The sequence below is a fragment of the Megascapheus bottae genome, chromosome 11 (assembly GCF_031878675.1).
Source record: "Megascapheus bottae isolate mThoBot1 chromosome 11, mThoBot2.hap1, whole genome shotgun sequence".
NCBI classification, from domain to species: Eukaryota; Metazoa; Chordata; class Mammalia; order Rodentia; family Geomyidae; genus Megascapheus; species Megascapheus bottae.
In genome coordinates, this window is record NC_143519.1 from 51,979,007 (window position 1) to 51,998,640 (window position 19,634).

General features: G+C 34.9%; 1 protein-coding gene and 1 non-coding gene across 8 annotated transcripts in view; both read left to right on the forward strand.

Annotated features, from left to right (window-relative positions):
* The window catches only part of Nbea (neurobeachin), a 496,782-nt gene that overhangs the window by 237,974 nt on the left and 239,174 nt on the right, over positions 1-19,634 (forward strand). For all 7 annotated transcript variants that reach the window (XM_090342258.1, XM_090342251.1, XM_090342252.1 and 4 more), the window contains 2 exons: positions 984-1,092; positions 5,056-5,222. In XM_090342258.1, the coding sequence (XP_090198384.1) occupies positions 984-1,092; positions 5,056-5,222 (276 nt within the window). The remainder of the gene's footprint in view (positions 1-983; positions 1,093-5,055; positions 5,223-19,634) is intronic.
* On the forward strand, positions 9,020-9,125 carry LOC150057070 (U6 spliceosomal RNA). The gene has a single exon (XR_016537196.1). It is a non-coding gene; the product is annotated as a U6 spliceosomal RNA (small nuclear RNA).

The following is a 19,634-nucleotide window of genomic DNA, read 5'->3' on the forward strand; positions in this document are numbered from 1 at the left end:
GATACTTTTTATATGGTGCCATGTTAGCTTTGCCAGTATTTGGAGGATTTCTACATCTGTATTCAGAAGGTTTGTAATGTTTTTTGCTTGTTTGTTTTTATTTTGTTTTGTTGCTTGTGGGGCTTGAACTCTGGCCTGGGCATTGTCCCTGAGCTCTTCAGTTTGAGACTATCGCTCTACCAAGTGAGCCACAGCACTGCTTCTGTTTTTCTGATGGTTAATTAGAGATAAGAGTCTCACGGCCTTTCTTGCCCAGGCTGGCTTTGAACCCCAGTTTTCAGTTCTCAGCCTCCAGAGTCACTAAGATTACAGGCATGAGCCACTGGTGCCTGGCCTGGCTATTTTTTTTACGTTTTTAAAGACTGAAAACAACTCTAGAAATAAACAACTCAGGAGGTCTTTTTAGGTTAGAACTTAGTGGAACCAGGGATTTAGTAAGGGAATGTACTAGGTAACTTAATATATGTTTTAAAAATAATTCAAATATTCCAATAAATAACACAATTGAAAATTTTTGTCCCATTGTTGCATTTTTTAAGTTTATTTTAGTTTTACTTTTGAATTGAATTCAGCATTTAAGGAAATTGTAATCATAATTTAGCCCTCTCATCCATACCATACCAATACAAATGAGGATTCATTCTGCAAATTTCTTAATACACAGTCATCCAGTTTATGTTCTAAAGTTTATTTTTAAGATGGTAAATTGTATCTATTAGACACTGTAAAATAGCCTCAGAAATCCTTGCTTTTTATTGTGTTAACTGTTTTTCTGGAACTGAGTCATCTGTTTATGACAGTGTTTATCAGGGGCATTGTCAACTGTGATGGATTATAAATTAACTTACATTGGTTTTGTATAAGGTAGATTTAATCTAAAATTTATACAGAAATAGTTGTAGAAATAAAAAATGATTATTGAAGAAAACTGGACTAACAAGAGCTATCAAGGACATTAACTTCAAAGATATTTTTCTTTTTAGATTGCTGTGCCATGCTATGAAGGACCATATAGTTCGTGTTGCAAATGAAGCAGAGTTTATTTTGAACAGACAAAGAGCTGAGGATGTACATAAACATGCAGAGTTTGAGGTAAGGTTTGAGGAGTAGATTAGATTGCAGTTTCCTTTTTCTCACAAATGGTGCAATGCCATTCTTTCTGATGAAAGCATAAAACTCCATTGTGTATTCATACTACATCTACTTTATCCATTCATCTACTGAGGAGCATTTGGATTGGCAATAGTGAATAATGCTTCATTGAGAATCCTATACTGGTAGCTTTAGTGTGTCCTTGTTTATGGACATTTGGTTAAATGCATAGCAGTGGGATTCCTTGGTCATTGGGGAGCTCTGTTTAGTCTCTTTTTTTTTTTTTTTTTTTTGGTTGGCTCATAGGGCTTGAACTGGGCCTGGGCACTGTCCCTGAGCTCTTCAGCTCTAGGCTACCACCCTACCCTTGGGCCTGGGCATTTTCCCTGAGCTCTTCAGCTCAAGGCTACCGCCCTGCTCTTCAGCCAAGCCCCACTTCCCTTTTCTAGAGATTAACTGGAGATAAGAATCTCAGGTCCTTTTGTGCCCCGGATAACTTTGAATCTGATCCTCAGACCTTAGCCTCTTGAGTAGTTAGGATTACAGGCATGAGCCTGTTTAGTCTTTTGAGAAACCTCCATAATGCTTTCCAGAGGGCTGAGCAAGTTTGTACTCCCACCAACAGTGTGGTAGGGTTCCTCTTTTGCCACATCCCAGCCATCATCTGTTATTATAAACCCCTGCTCATTACCTTTTCAATAGTGATCAAAATAAATAAATTGTACTTTACTGTTGCAAATCAACCATCACTCACTTGTCACCTTACTTAAATTTAATTTTTGAGAAAACTTTTCTGAAAGTAACACATTTCGGGTCCTATTATTAAAATCATTAGTAAATTCAAAAAGAGCAATAGTTTATTTCCAGTTTGATTATGAAACAAGAAATCCTTCCTGCCATGAGCCTAATTGGTAGAGTTCTTCTAACTTAATCTTAAAGAAAAGACAAATTGGGCCAGGAGTTTGATCTAGTGGTAGAGTGCTTGCCTAACATACATGAAGACCTGGGTTCAATTTCTTGGTACCACATACATAGAAAAAAGCTGGAAGTGGTGCTGAGGCTCAAGTGGTAGAGCGTTTGCCTTGAGAAAGTCCAAGGACAGTGTTCAGGCCCTGAGCTCAAGCCCAGGACCGGCAAAAAAAAAAAAAGACGAATTAAAATTTATAATAGATTTAAACCAGAGGAGGTTTACACACATTACATTGTTTTTTTTAACCAACTCATATGATTCATAAGTTTAAATTTTTATATATAGTACTTATTCAATATTTGAATTCATTCAATTGTCAACACAGTTGATGATCTGATCTTTAATGGTCAGCTATCGGCGTTGGCAGTAGTAAATACAAATTGATTTTCTTAGTTCACATACCACGTATGTGGTATGGCTAGAAATCATAACCCACAATTCCAGTTTTGTTGAGTTGTTTTATACCTAGGTCTATGTCTCACCCAGATAGATGAATGGCATGAAACAGAAAAATACTTTCTATCACTTTCATAAACAAAGCCTCTGATCTATTGTCAGAGGAGACATGATGAATTCATGTTTTGAGACTAAGATATATATAACATATATAATGGTAGAATGAACCTAATTTTTCAGAGTAGCCATTTTACTTGTAAATTCTAAAAGCTTTTACAAAAATCATAGAAGATTTTCCTAGGATTTTTTATTGAGTTTTTCTGTCTTCTGTTTAAGCCTGTAATTAAGAGGAAAGGCCTATGTAATTTGAGATGGGTATTTAACAGTTAAGCTTTTTATTGAGGTAGCTATTGTAATTGTTAAGAAAGAAAAATGAAATTTTAATCTTACTCTCCAGTGCGCTAATGAAATATTAACTTCATTATGGAGGCAGATCCTTGTACTAATTGGTGATTCCCTATACAAAAAGCTAAATTGGAAAATGAATTAATCCTTTTTAGATTACTTGAGATTTACTTGAAAAGAGATGACTCGTGCCAATGGTCTATTTCAGTAGACAGAAGGATTCCATGAAATAGATTTTTTTCTATAGAAATGATGAATGGAACAGTTACATATATTTTCTCAGATGTATGAGACTTTATTATTCCTACTTACTACACATTTGTTAATGCTAAATCTACAGTCCAGTTAATCTGTACAAAAGTTAAACTTGCTAATTGTGGACTAGCGGTAAAGTGCTTGTCTAGTATGCATGAAGCCCTAGTTTCGATTCATTGGTACCACATACACAGAAAACAACCACAAGTATTGCTGTGGCACAAGTTGGTAGAGCACTAATCTTGAGAAAGCTCAAGAACAGTACCCAGGCCCAGGCCCCCTGAGTTCATCTCAGGACTGGCAACAACAACGACAACAAAGTTAAACTTATAGTGGTGAATTAGCTTCATTTCTATAATCCTTGGGGAGCTGAGATTTCGAAAATCATGTTTTAAGAAGTACAACTCCATGCAAAATGGCCATGTGAATCTGAGTGTCAGCTGGTCACATTAGCAAGAAGGCTGAGTTCTGACTTTCTCAGTTTGAAGCCAATTCAGGCAGAAAAGCCATATGACTTCTTATGTCCAATTAACCACCAAAATGCTGGAAGTGGAGTTGTGGCTCAAGTAGTAAAGCAAGAATGGTAAGGGACAACGTTTGAGCCTGAGTTCAAGCCCTATTACCAACATACACAAAAAAATTGAGACACACACACTAATCTCAACCAACAAGCTAGGTGTGATGGTGTGCTCTTATCTTCCCAGGTGAAATAAAGACAATTACAGTTCTAGGCCAGCAAGTTCCTAAGACTCTGTCTCAACAGGAAAACTCTGTGTGATGATATAGACATGTCAGCCAAGCTATAGTGAAAAACATAAACAGGAAGATTGAGGTCTAGGTTATCCTGGCAAAAAGTGTGACCTTACCTTAAAAATAATCAAATTCGAGGAGTTTGGGAAAATCAAGTGGTAGTATGTCCACCTAGAAAGCATGAGGCTCTGAATTAAAACTCCACTAGCACAAAAGGAAAGATTGAAATGATTATTTTTTAAAAAATTCATTTTCGGGGCCGGGAGTTTGGCCTAGTGGTTAAAGTGCTTGCCTAGCATGCACGAAGACCCGGGTTCGATTCCTTGGTATCACATACATAGAAAAAAGCTGGAAGTGGTGCTGAGGCTCAAGTGGTAGAGCTCTAGCCTTGAGAAAATCCAAGGACAGTGCTCAGGCCCTGAGGTCAAGCCCAGGACAAGCAAAAAAAAAAAAATCTTTTTCAAGTTTGTATTGAAACTGTTGATCTGCAGAGTATCCCATTGATCAGCAGTGTTACTAACACTGTGTAAAGACCACTATAAAAATCAAGCATAAATACAGCTAGCTGACATGACAATAGAATATTGTGGGAAAACAAAGATAAAAAATGATAATAATTCTCACGAAACACTTTAGAAACAAAATTAGCATTAGATGGTAATGTTAAAAATCCGTGTCGTAACTTTCTTTTACATAATTAAACTAAGTGCAATTGCATGAAAAACCCAGGGCTACTAAATTTCTATATTGTGTTTTTTCTTCTCTTATATATTGGCATTGATACATGGACATTTTAAATTTAAGTGACTTTTGTCGTTAAATATCAAGAGCATGTCTTATATTAAGTGAGACGCATCATATAAGTTAAAATAACAAGCAGATCCATATTTTTATTAAACCTATTTATAAGATGATTAATTTGGGATATTAAAATTGTATTTTTATGAGTGAATGCAACTCTAATGTCATTACTTAACATTATTTAAAATATTGCACAAATACTTTGAAAAGAACCCTTTTTTTGCACATTTTAAGGTGGCTTTATATAGTCTTTACAGCGTCATATTATATAGCCTTCTTTGAGTTTTTAAAGAGTTTGCCCTTTACCTTAAGGACAGGTAGCACGACCATTGTACAGAGTAAAATATCTGCCCCATTCATTACACATTCTTGTCCTCTATTCCCAGTCCCAGTGTGCCCAGTATGCTGCTGACAGGAGGGAGGAAGAAAAAATGTGTGACCATCTTATCAGTGCTGCCAAACATCGAGATCATGTCACAGCAAACCAGCTTAAACAGAAGATTCTCAATATTCTTACAAATAAACATGGCGCCTGGGGAGCAGTCTCTCATAGGTGAGTTGAAATAGAATATGACTTCCTAATAAATAAATTAGCAATTAGCATAAGTAGAAGTAAACTGACCACAAATTTAAAATACAGAAAAATGATTGAATTTAATGGTTCACATCTTCATTTGAAAATCAGAATGTTTTAAAGTAAGTCTAATGGGACATATTTTGATTTTGTAATAGCGTGTAAAAAAGGTCAATTTTAGGCAAGTATTTTACACTATTATCATCTAACATGGCTGTTTAAGATACGATGTAGCTTTTTATGGCTACTTTAGAAAGGTATTATATGTTTATCATTCTTGGTTTTCTTCTAGAAGCATATATACTTTTTAAGTTTTCTTTTATGACTTTAGATACAGATTTAGTAAAAAATTTTCATCTCAAATTAGAGTATTTATGATACTTTATTATACCAAAATCAAAAATAGGATATTTGTGAACTATATATATCCTGTCCTCCTCTCCTTCTCAAAGTGTTATGAGCCTAAAATTATTTTTATTTGTACTTAACTAGTATTGAGGTAGTCACTGCATTTAGATTAATAGCATCTTAACATTTTTCATTTTTATAAATTTTGTCTGTTGTGGCGCTTGAACTCAGGGCCTGGACACTGTCTCTGGGCTTTTTCTGCTCTAAGCTGGTGTTCTTCTATATTGAGCCACAACCCTGGTTTACTGATGGTTAACTGGAGATAAGAGTCTCACAGGTTTTTTTGTCCAGCTTGGCTTGGAACCACGATCTTCAGATCTCAGTTTCCTGAGTAACTAGAATTACAGGAATTACCCAGTTCATTTTTTTATTTATTAAATATAGACTAGTTGTTTTGGAACTACATTTTGGAAGAACTACTTCTGCTAAAGATTTGGCTAAAATTATAATATTTTGTTGAGCAGGACAGAAACTGAGATCCAATTTCTGTTTAATTGTCTTGAAGATAAATACCTTTTTGTTCAGAAAACCAGTTTTTGCTAACAACTAATTGGATGTTTCTTTATGACATTATTGAGGAATATCATTTACTTAATATTAACTGATATTAAACGTTGACTCAAAACATCTTCACAGCAACAGATGGACTGATGTTTGACCAATAATTAAGTACTATAACCTAGCCAGTTGTTACACTAAATTTAACCACTACGCAGAGTAAAAATGAGCATCTATAGAATTTGTCTCTTGAGTTGGATTACTTACTTTGTTCACAAAAAATATAGTATAATCTCACTAATAATTCAGTTGATAAGATTGATGATGGTACGTAAAGATGTTCAAAGCCACATTTAATGTTCATGCCCAGGGGACAAAGGCTCTTCATAGAAATCATGTACAGTGAGGTAGTAACATTAGACTCATATTTTGATCTTTGGTTAGTTCATCCTTTTTCACATTTCATATACAGAGTGGCAGAAACCTTTAAGGAACCAGGTAATTATTTCTTTCTTTCGTACCAATTCTTAGTGCTTACCAACTTAAAACACACACACACACACACACACACACACACACACACACACACAAAATTATCTATTATCATTTCCTATTAACTAGATCACTGAATCCTAAATTTTGAAAGTACAGATCTTGTTCTCTGTAATATTCTTTTTTATTGTTTGTTTTATTATGTTTAAGTAGTTGTACAAAGGAGTTACCATCTAAAATAGCAATTTATGAATATAACACATCTTAGACAATGTCACGCTTTTCCACCTTCCCATCCATGCTTCCCAACTTGCCCCTTCCCTTGCTTTTCTTAATTTTCTTAATATTATCTTCAAGTCATTGCTGAAAAGAATTGCCATTTAACAAAGCAGTTCATGAATACAATAGATCTTGATTGGTGTTACCACTTTTCTTAATTTTGTAGGATATAAATTGAGTTTTTGACTGCATTGTCACCCCCACCCCTCTTCAAGTACTTGTTTCCTAGTGTTCATTTTTTGTAGTGATTATTTCGATATAGGGTCTTACTGTTTGTTCACCTATATATCTGACCATTTACTGCCTAACTGTATGCTTTCTACTGTAACTGTAACATACTAACCACCACATCCAGCTTCCTCCATCATGATAGATCTTGTTATTTAATCCAGAATGGCTTGATATTGCAGTCCTGTCCATCTCAGCTTCACATGTAGCTGGGTTAACAGAAGTGTATCATAGCATTCAGCTTGAAAAGAGGTCTTTTGTGGATACTCAGGCTGGCCTCAAATCAAGAGCCTCCCAATATCAGCCTTTTAAGTAGCTAGGATGACAGAAATGTGCAACCAGTGCCTGTTTTTTGGGGAGGGCACTGTTCCTGAGCTCTTCAGCTCAAGGCTACGACCCTACCCCTGGGCCTGAGCATTTTCTGTGCTCCTGTTTATTTTTTGAGATAAGGGCTTACCTTCCACCTATTCTGGTCTGGTTTATGGATCCTTCTATGTATGCTTAAATTAAAAGCTTGCACTACTGTGCCCAGCTTTTTTGTTGAGAATTGTTCTCATGAACTTTTTATTCAGACTGGCTTTGAATTACAGTCCTCCCAATCTCAGGTTCCTAAGTACCCAAATGAGAGGCCTGAGCCATCATGATCAGCATATAATACATTTTTGTGTATAATAGAATAGTTAGTTCTTCCTGACTGACATTTTCAGGGAGAACTAAAGAATTGATGTTTCACAGTAGAGTGGCTGTTAACTGCTTTGTTTACCTTACTGGACCACTTAACTATATTTGACAGTTTCTCTAAAACATGATATTAAAACACTTCTATTTCCCTGCTACCTAACTGACCTCATATCCTGCCATGCACATTCTTAGCATGTGATCACTGGGATAGGCCCATCAACTCGTTGTACTTGCATGGTATCCCTGCTAGGTGATCTGCTCAGAAATTAAATGCCTTTCCTAGAATTTGAGCTCACTAGCTATATGCATATGATCACATAAAATGACGTTTATGGAAATGAACTCCAAGTAGATGAAACAAGAGAAACTTTTAAAATCCTACTTTCTTTGGTATTTTTCTGTTTTTCCTTTTAGGTTGCTGTTTTATTTTCTTTTTTAAATTTCTATACCTTTTGTCTTGTATGTAAGTTTAGCTGATTTGGAGAGGGGAAGGGAAAGTACAGAAATGGGGGAACAAAGGATGAATTAAGTCAGCAGTGATACTCGCTAGACACTATGTGAAAAATGAACTATACAACAGGAGGGTCAGGAGGATAAAAAACTGAGAGAAAGGGAAGAGGTGACGCTTAAAAACCATGCTCAATACCTGAGTTATGTAACTGGAACACATCTGTACATTACCTTTACAATAATTTTTTTAATTAAAAAGTGTACCCTTCTCTGCAAAACTCCAAGTTTTAAGTATGCTCCAGTAATGAACATAAATTTCTTCCTTTTTGATGTGATAATGATAAACACACATGCATTTGACAAAGAATTAGAGCTTCATATTCAATACTAAGAGTTCTCTTGTTGACTACCTGATTCATTAGCTGTATAATCATGAAAACATAGTTTTACTTCTCTGATAATTAACTTTTCTAATGCATAAAATGGAGTAAATACCTTCTATTTCATTAAGTTATTTTAGTGTTAAACTATTATGTGCAAAATTCTTGCCACTAATACCTAACACATAAGAAGTCCAGTATTTGTTTATTGATTTTCTTTTTTCCCTGTGGTTAGCTTCTTACGAAAGGATTTGCAAAAATTACATATAATCTATAATTCATTTTATCAACAGACAAGCCTTGAGCTTCTTTGTGCTAGTACAATGGTGAATATTATTATCTGATTTAAAATTGATACTAGTGCTTGCTTTGGTAGCACATGTACTAAATTGGAATGATACAGAGAAGATTAGCATGGCCCCTGCTCAAGGATAACATGCAAATTTGTGAAATGTTACATAATGTGTGTGTGTGTGTGTGTGTGTGTGTGTGTGTGTGTGTGTGTATTTTTTTTTTTGTGGGTCATGGGGCTTGAACTCTGGGCCTGAGCACTGTCCCTGAGTTCTTCAACTCAAAGCTACCCCTGGAGCCACAGCCCCACTTCCTGTTTTCTATTAATTAATTGGAGATAAGTGTCTCATGTTCTTTAATGCCCCGGTGGCTTTGAACCATGATCCTCAGATCTCAGTCTCCTGAGTAGCTAGGATTATAGGCATGAGTTATGTTGCTCAGATAGGAGTTCCATATTTTTATAACTAATCCCTCTGTACATCATTCTGACAATTAAAAAAAAAAACAGAGGAAGGAAGTATAGATGAAATGCCCCAAGAATGCATGTTATACATATACTAGCCACATTCTGTGACATGACCAAGAACTGTTAGAAATTAATATTTCCACTGAATCCACTGATGGTCTTTCTTGATGGCCACAATTTTAACGTAGTATCATGTACAAGATCCCTTTACAAGTGTCCAAGACAAAGAAAAAAATTCCTGCAAATGTGCCCAGTGTCCATTTTAAGCTAAGCCAGGCCCTCAGTATAGTCACTCAATATATGTTTATTCAATTTAATTAAATTTGAATTAAATTGAAAAAATACTAGATATAGAGGATAAAAATTACAAATGCAATCTGTGGCAAATAGTAGGAATGAAACATCCAAAGTACTTTGAAGGAGTGCTTATGTCAGAGACATTAATTTTAGATTAGGAAGTCAGAGAATACTTCTTGGAAAACAGCCCTGTTTATGCTAAGAAAGGGGTCAATGTAAAACCATTCCGGAGGGATATATTGCAAGAATTCAAATTTCAAAAGTTAATAAAGGAAACTAACGTGTGAAGAGCTGAGAGAGCAATGGAGAGTAGTAGCTTGAAGATGATGTAGGAGACTAAAACAGATGATCTAAATGTTTTAGATCATATTAAAGACATGTGACTTTATCCTAATGGGCATGAAAGCTGAATTTTTAAAAAGATGGGTAACATGATCTGAATTCATACACACACACACACACACACACACACACACACACACACACACACACGCACACACACCAAGAGTTTGAACTCAGAGCTCATGTTTCGTAGTTAGGTACTCTACCAATGGAGCCAGAACACCAGACCCCTTCCACCCCCTAATTTTTTTAAAGATCAATCTGACTATTATGAAATATACATTGGGACAAGGAGTAGAAATTCAAATGTCACAGATTTCTATAGCATTACATGGCATTTTCTATCTTTTCTAATCCCACTTCCTCATTTTTTTGTTTTTATCTCTTTTGAAATTCTCCATGACATATCACTTAGCTCAAAGCCTGAGCTCTGTCCTTGGGCTTTCTCAAGGCTGGAACTCTACCAATGAGCCACAGTACCACTTCCAGGCTTTTTTGTGTGGTACCAAGGAATCAAACCCAGGTCCTCATGCATACTAGACAAGCACTCTTTCTCTAGACCAAACTCCAAGTCATCACTTAGTATTTTATAGCCATGCAAAATGTCTGTTTTTTAGAGTTAAGACCTTCCCAAATTATGGGCTAGCTGATATATATATATATATGTATGTATATATATATATATATATGTTAAGTCTAAAGGGATTTTATTTCAATAATATTCTACTTATCATTTTATGAAAGAAGGTTAAATCTGAGCATTAAAAAGTTCCTTTTACTCCTGTCTTTTCATTCAGTGAAGCTGCTGACATTGATATATTTTAACATGTGAACTAATATTATGGATCTTTCTTCTTTGAGGGAAGGGTATCATTTGAGGAGTCCTATAGGTACATATTTCAAAACTCAATGCTGGCATGAAATATTCTGCATATAGTTTTCTATATACTCTTTTCATAGAACATTAGTATGGAGATTGTATTTCCTGATAAGGTATGGTACTAATGAACATTTATTGAACTCAGCCGTATTTTGTTAATAACTTTTCTAAAACTTTACACCTAACGTCTTATTTTCACTGTGACATTTCCATACATTAATTACCATTCTCATGTATGTGTTATGTTATTATTTTAAAGGTAAGTAAATTGTGCCTCAGTTTATCCATACTTTGTTCTGCCAAAATGAAAAATTAGTGTACATATTTATGAAAGAACTGGGACACCTGGGTACAGTTAAAGAAGTGCCAACCATTTTATTTTGAGTAGATGCCCTTTATCCTTTTAGCACTACAATGTTGTATCAGCTTCTTGACCTTACCTAGACCTCGGGTATATCAATATCTTAAACTTCAGTAATGTCCATGAGCATCCTCTCTTATAAGACTCTAAAACTACTTTTTTAAACTTTTTTATTGTAAAGGTAATGAACAGGGGTTTACAGTTCCAAAAGTAAGATAATAAATACATTTCTTTTTAAACACTGTTACCCTCACCCTCTTTTTCTTTGGTCTCCCCTCCCTACTCCCTTCTCCCTGCAACTTGTGTAGTTTGCTTCCATCCAATATAGTGTCCTGAGTATCATTGTTATTATTTCATTCTTTATCACATTGTTTCTGTGATTCCCTTTCCATTCCATGAATCAGATAAGCTTATATTCAGACAAAGGGTACACAGAAAACTAAAACAGAAAAAAATAGAAATAACTACTATGTACAGTACATAAAAAGAACCTCTTGTTTCCCAGTCCCTAGAGTTCATTTTGATATGGCTCTTTACATTATGGTCCTATACACCTAGCTATTGTGATTCCCTACTAAGGATATCAAAGACACAGTGTACTTATTAGAGGGAAACCTGTATTTCTTTGAGTCTAGCTTGCTTTGCCTGATATAATATTCCCAAGGCTTTCCATTTCCTTTGGGGAAATATCATTCTTTCTGATGGAAGCATAGAACTCCATTTTGTATATATACTACATCTTCTTGATCCATTCTTCCACTGAGTGGTATCTGGGTTGGTTCCATATCTTAGCGATGGTGAATAATGCTGAAATGAACATGGTTGTGCTGATAGCTTTAGTATGGCCTTGTTTGTGGTCACTGGGTAAATGCTCAGGAGTGGGATTTGCTGGGTCACAGGCGAGCTCTATGTTTAGTATTTTGAGGTACCTCCACACTGCTTTCCAGAGAGGTTGAGCAAGTTTACACTTCCAACACTGTAATATCATTCCCTGTTGGCCACGTCCACACCAGTGTTTGTTGTTATTAGATTTCTTGATAGTGGCCATTCTAACAGGGGTGAAGTGGAATCTCAAAGTTGTTTTAATTTACATGGCTTTTATGGCCAGAAATGTTATTATTTCTTCATGGGTCTATTGCCCATTCTTATTTCCTCTTCAGAGAAGTCTCTCTTTAATTCTTTAGCACACTTGTTAATGAGGTGGTTGTTTCTTTGAAGGCTTGTTTATGGAAGATTTAATTTTTTGAGATCTTAAGTAAGTTTTAATATATGAGGCCCTTGTGTGTTCTCCCAATCTGTGAGCTTTCTGTTCATCTTACTATCTTTTGCCATGTAGAAGCACAGCAGTTTAATGCAACCACATTTATTCATCCTTTCATCATGATAGAAATCACTCGAGTCTTGATTCAATATTCTAATTGTTCTAAAGGGTAGACAGAGAGTGAGCAGTAATCTCTCTTTCTCTTTTAATCCATTCAAATTCTCTAGCCCAAGCTATTCTGAGAAACCTGTCAGATTCAAAAGTTCTATAAATGTGAACCTTTGAGATTCAACTCATAAGGTTCTAATTAATTAAGTTCACTCATTTAAATCACTACCTTAAATAGTAAATTTACAATCTCAAGTTAGCTACAATCTTTATAACTTCCTGAAGGAAAAAACAGAAGTGTCAAGGATGTTGCCGTAGTTACTACTATTATTACAGGTATGTAATATGTATGTTGTCCTGGCATTGAAAATTACAAGAGTAACTGGTATGGAAGAAAATATATTGCAGTATTACAGGGATTAGAAGATGGTAAAAAATCATTTTTGTTGAATGAACTCTTAAAATAGATCACATTGGGAAAAATAATGTTTAGAAAGACTCAGAAATGTTCATTAGGGGCTGGGAGCATGGCCTAGTAGTAGAGTACTTGCCTAGCATACACTAAGCCCTGGGTTCTATTCTTTCGAACCAAAAACACAGAAAAACCTGAAAGTGGTGCTGTCGTGCAAATGGTGAGACAATTAGCTTTGAGGAAGCTTAAGAACAGTCCTAGGCCCTGAGTTCAAGACTCAGGACTGGCAAAGAAAAGAGAAGGAAGAAATGTTGATCAATAGAGATTGATCACAATGGGAGGAATAATGTTTGGAAGGACTCAGGAAACTTGATCAATAGAGGTTGAATGTGTCATAAGCAAAAATGATCCTAATGATTCCCTAAAAATAGCTACATTTATTAAGATTAGGATAATTATTTTAAACTTTTAAAAGTAAGATACTTTAAAATGTATACAATTATTCATAACCCAAATGAGTCTAGTGAAAAAATCAATATACACATGAAATAACTGATCACACAAATATTAGGCTACTTTTGTAACCATAGAACATTCTTTAATTTTTCTTTTTTATACAATATGTGTATTTTCAATTACCAGATTAATAAAACTTACAAATTGCATAACATTTTTTGTTGATCCTGACTTGAACTCAGGGACTGACTGAGCACTGTCCTTGGGCTTTCTCAAAGCTAGAGCTCTACCACTTGAGCCATAGGTTCCTCTGGCTTTTCTACGAATGTGGTACCAAGGAATCGAACCCAGGTTTTCGTGCATGCTGGGCAAGCACTCTACCATTAGGCCAAACTCCTGGCCCATGACATTTTTAAACATGGATAGTTTAGAACAAGTTCCTGGAAGTCATATTAGATTATCATAGACCCTGGTTCTTAATTTAGCTGTTAATAAAAGCACACACTAAAATAGTGTGTTTTTTTTCAAGCAGTAACGTTTAGTGGCTTGGAATACTCTAATGCATTTTTATTGGAATGACTGAAGATCTTACATTGTTAGGGTGGTGAATTCAATGCTATCATATTTATTTTGTAATTCTTCTTTGAGTTTTAGATGTTTCCACTGAAGGGTCATTTATGTTTCCTGAAACAATATGGTCAGCTTATTTATTTTTACAATAAAATAGGTACTAGATCTTTAAACAGTTGATTGATTTCTAATAGTCTTTTTCTATAAATATTTTCTTTTTATAGCTATATTTCTTCTTATGACACATGTAAGGAATAGTTTACACTGACATTGTATGTTACTGGCCCCCAAAAATTGTAGAATTAGATTGTGAAGTATGATTTAGTGATTATAAGTAGTTTAATGTCATTTGTTCAATTCTGAGGCTTGCCTGCTTAGTTGGAAAGAGCCATTTTCCTACAGTGTTATATTTTGATGTCATCTGTCAAGGATTCTTGCAGAGAGAAAAGACTATTTATGTTTATGGCATTTTAAGTAACTGAGTTAAACCCTGTGGAATATAAAGAAAAGCCTTGTTTACTGTCATCACTGTTCATTTAATCTCTCGACCTTGACATAATAGCATTCCCCATAAATCTTCCTGTGGGTAGTTCAATAAAGCAGATGAACATCAAAATGTAATGATTCTCTCAGCTCTAGGAATTAACTGTGTAATAGAATAAATATGATCCAGACAGGAAATAGTATCAAAGCATTCTTCTACTCTGGTAGAATGCTATAATAATAACACTAAAAATTATTTGTTTTAATTTATAATCTACCTACTGATGCTATTTATTGTCTTTAATAGATTTTTAAGACAAAAATAATACAAATATGCAAATAATATGCAAATTGCAACTGCTTTTTTATATTTTTTAAAGTTTTATTTTCATTTTTAATATGTTTATTTAAATAGCTGTACAATGGAGTTGTAAAGCAGTTCATATATTCAGTGCCTCTTCATCAAGGTCACCCCTTTCTGCATTCTCACTTACCCTAGTACCTTACCCCTTTCTGAATTTTTCCTAATTTTTAGGTTATGGTTTGAATTTTTCTGCCAATTAAGAATGCAGTTTATGTATGAAATGCATCTTGCTCTGTCATTCCTTCAACATCATCCCCCTCGTCCAACCAGCTCCTTCCTTTATTGTTCTCAGTTCTGGGTTATATACAGTGCTTTCTTGCCTGTATTCTACTTCGTTTCCCTGTTCATTCTTCTACCATTTAATTCATTTATATCCCCTTACATGTTACCCAGTGTGTTTACTTATAGATTTGTAGGCACATTTTAGCTCCCACAAATGGAAAAAAACCATGCAATCTTTTTCTAAAGGCAGTTTTATATTTTAATATACTTAAAATTATAAAAATAATAAAGTTTATATAGAATGTTTTGATGAGGTTTTAGTATACATTTATTGTCACATTTCTTGTTGATTTACTTTACATTCAATTTTTGGTGTTTACTATTATTTAGTTCCTCAAACATGAGTTTTTAAATTTAATAGCCAACTTTAAAAAATAGGGTCAGTAGAACATCTAAGTAAAAGAAAACAGCATATACCACTACTGGAAAGTTTATTGAAAGGAACTGCGTGTACTTAGCATTTGGTACTTACTTACTATTCTGTGTTTCAGAGTCCACAATCATAAATTATAAGAAATACAACTTTTATTCATCACCACCTGAAAAAGCAAATGTTCTGAATATTTTGCTCAGAAACAGATCTAAGAAAAAGCAATCCTAAAGCGAGTTACATATGCCACCATTTTCATATGTTATCATTAAGATATGAAGTATAAAATTTCATTCAAAACAAATAGCGGTTTTATGGCTCCAAACTAAACTGATTCTTTTTGCCAGTCCTGAGGCTTAAATTCAGGGCCTGAGCACTGTCCTTGGGCTTTTCTCAAGGCTAGTACTCTACCACCTGAGACACAGCACCACTTTGATTTTTCTATGTATATGATACTGAGGAATCGAACCCAGGTCTTCATGCATAGAAAGTTTCAATGGAGACATCCAAAGAAAAATGATAAAATAATTATTTTTTTGCCAGTCTGGGGTTTGAACTCAGGGCCTGACCACTGACCTTGGGCTTTCTTCAAGGCTAGCACTCTACCACTTGAGCCACAGCATCATTTCTGACTTTTCTATGGATATGATACTGAGGAATCGATCCCAGATCTACATGCATAGAAAAGTTTCTATAGAAACATCTAAAACTCAAAGAAGAATTATAAAATAATTTTTTTGCCAGTCTTGGGGCTTGAACTCAGGGCCTGGGCACTGTCCCTGAGCTTCTTATGCTCAACGATAGCACTTTGCCACTTGAGCCACAGTGGCACTTTCAGCTTTTTCTGTTTATGTGATACTGAGGAATCAAACCTTGGACTTCATGCCTACTAGCAAGCACTCTACCTATAAACCACCTTCCCAGCTCTCATTAGCTTATTGAAAACCATAAAATATACACAAGCATTAAAGATAACATTACTTTTCTGACTTTTAATTGCTTATTTCATGAATTCTATATTTTAATTATTAGCAAATTTAAAAATTACTTTTTTATGCATAAAATTCATGACTAGAATATTTAGAAAAAAAGTCTTAAGTAAAGATGTGGCTGAAGGTTGTACATCTGTAAAAGTTTTCCAAGAAAAATAATGCCAAAAATCTGAATTTCACCTGTGGTTTCATACTTATGAGCAGTATTTTTGCTGTTTTCATTTCTCAGATGAACATCTTTTGGCATTTGATTGTTCATTTATTTCACCATGTAACTACTTTCTTTGCCTTTCAAAGAAGTAGATGTGTAATTTTGAACACCTCTTTTGGAATCTTTGCTTCTTAGTCCTACAAGTCTAATTTAAAAATCATGATGCTTTCTTATTTAATTTTTCTTTGTAATCTAAAATATTGTCTTGATGCAGGAATGTTTAATCATATAATCTCAACTCTAAGCTATTTTATATTTCACATTCATATCTTGTTTATTTGCTCAACAAGTTTTTGATACATTGGCCAAATGAAATTTAAGAAAGTTAAAACATTTCCTTTTGTTGTTGTTGTTGTTGTTTAACAAAAGACTGCTCATAAGTTTTAAACCACAGGTGAAATTTCTACTGTGGCCAGGAGTTTTGCTTAGTGGTAGAATGCTTGCATAGCATGCACGAAGACTCGGATTCAATTCTTTTGTACCACATGCATGGAAAAAGCTGGAAGTGGTACTGTGGCTCAAGTGATAGAATTCTAGCCTTGAGAAAGCCCACGACAGTGTTCAGGCCCTTAGTTCAAGCCCCAAGACTGGCCAAAAAAAATAAGGATTTATAAGAAATGACAAACATTTGGTTTTATAATAACCAGTTACTTTGAATATATCAGAAAATTAAGAACTCTCAGCAAAAAATAGGCATCCTTCGGGGCCGGGAGTTTAGCCTAGAGGTAGAGTGCTTGCCTAGCATACATGAAGGCCTGGGTTCGATTCCTCAGTACCACATACATAGAAAAAGCAGGAAGTGGTGAAATGGCTCAAGTGGCAGAGTGCTAACCTTGAGAAAAGCCCAAGGACAGTACTCAGACCCTGAGTTCAAGCCCTGCAACTAGCAAAAAAAAAAAAAAATAAAAAATAGGCATCCTCACATTTCTTAGTTCATAGTTACGTAAACTAATACAGCTTAGTTGCTCATAGTAGCTTCATACATCAGCTATTGCCTCTGTGTTACATAGGAGGAAAAATGTCTAACTAGATTCAGTTTGCCCATAATTCAATAGATAGTAGAAATCATGTCTATTATTATTTGTTCTTTCCTTCTTATTTTTGTATTGGGTCATAATTCTCTATTTCCATAATGTAAAGAGTTTAATTGCAGTAGCTGTGCAGGTCACTTTTATTCATTGATACATTACTGTTTTCACTGTTGCAAAGCACAGAGCCCTTCAGCATTATGAAGTTGCTCCTTGACATGGCTGCTATATTTGAAAATCTCAGTTGCTCTAGAGTGAAAGTTTTCATCACTTCTGAAGAATGTTGTTTCCTTCATTTAAATTTAGTTAAATTTCATTGCACTGTTGTGGTTTGAGGTTCTGTAAACATATTTAAGCTTGAGCCTTTCTTTTTTCTTTATTTAGAACTTACGTCACTTAAACTAACATAGTCTTAGTGCTACAATTATCCATAAAATCCAGATTTGTTTGTCACGTTTTTTAGCAAAAAGAAGGGGGGGGGGCCAAAGAAGATAAATGCTTTGGTGTCATCTGTATATTTTAGAACATTTCTTTTTTCTTTCATTGTATAAATTATACCATTTTTCTTTTTTTAATTTTTTATTGAATAGAGGGTTTAAAGTTATATTCACCAGATAGAAGGTGCATTATTTCTCACACGTTGATATGCCTTGTCATGTTTTTGTCCCTTCCTATTTCAAATAAACAAATAAACATATATATATATATATAAATCATACCATTTTTCTAGAATTGCCCAAGAGGTAAGGAACGGTCACCAGAGGCTGGAGTTATGGGGTGGGACAGATGTGAGAGGAGTAGAATTTTCTCCCCTTTGGTCACTGTGGAAGGAGAGGGGAGGCCTATAGTTATGGAGTAGATAGTAAAGGGACTGTGAGGCTGTTGGCACCTGCTTCAGTAGAAAAAAGGTTAGTACAACCCTGTCTTTCATTGGTGCCCCTCTGAGCAGGCAGACAGCTCCTACATCCAGGACGCTGTATCCAGCATTCCTAGAATATTTTCAGGCCTCTTTGCAACTTGGTGAGAAGACAAAAATCTATGGTGACAATCACATCTTTTTTTTTTTTCATCTTTCCACAAAGAGCTAAGAAAAACAATCTAGTTAAAAAAATCAAGTGTATACTCTAAAATAACAAGCAAGATGAACATCACTACCACCCGTGGAAGAACCTACAGAGATGACTGTATTGCTGATACTGATGTAAACAATAGTAAGCAAAGAAGCAGCAGAACCACTAGTGGTGAGGGTGAAGGAGTAGGCAAGAAAAAAGATGTTATTTTGGACACTAAACAGGGATTGTAGTGAGAGATGACAGAACCCAGTCCTCTGGATGACAGGATCAACTTGGATAGAGCTGTTGAACTTGAAAATACAACTCTACTGTGGAAACAACTTCAGTGTGAGGGTAAGGTCTGACAGAATGTTCCTTTCTTGTACAACAACAATCTCTGTTGACTCTGGCTTTTAAGGTTAATTTCCTTCAAATATAAATGCCTCCAAACTTTTACATCTAAAACATCTGGAATTTTCATAAACTTTCTTATCTGAACTACAATGAAGTGGCAGTGCAATTTTTTATTCCATAAATTGGTTAATATTCGCTTCTTCCATTAAGTAAATCTCTAGCTCAGATTCTAGCCATCTGTTAACACAGGTATTTTAGGTATGCATTTGTATGTAGTAATTTTAAATTGCTTTTCTGGCCTAGTTCTTTACTGTATTCTATCATCTTGGAAACCATTTTACTCTTCCTACCTTTGTAGTTACTTTACCATAAATTCTGGCACTTGCTTCTGTCAT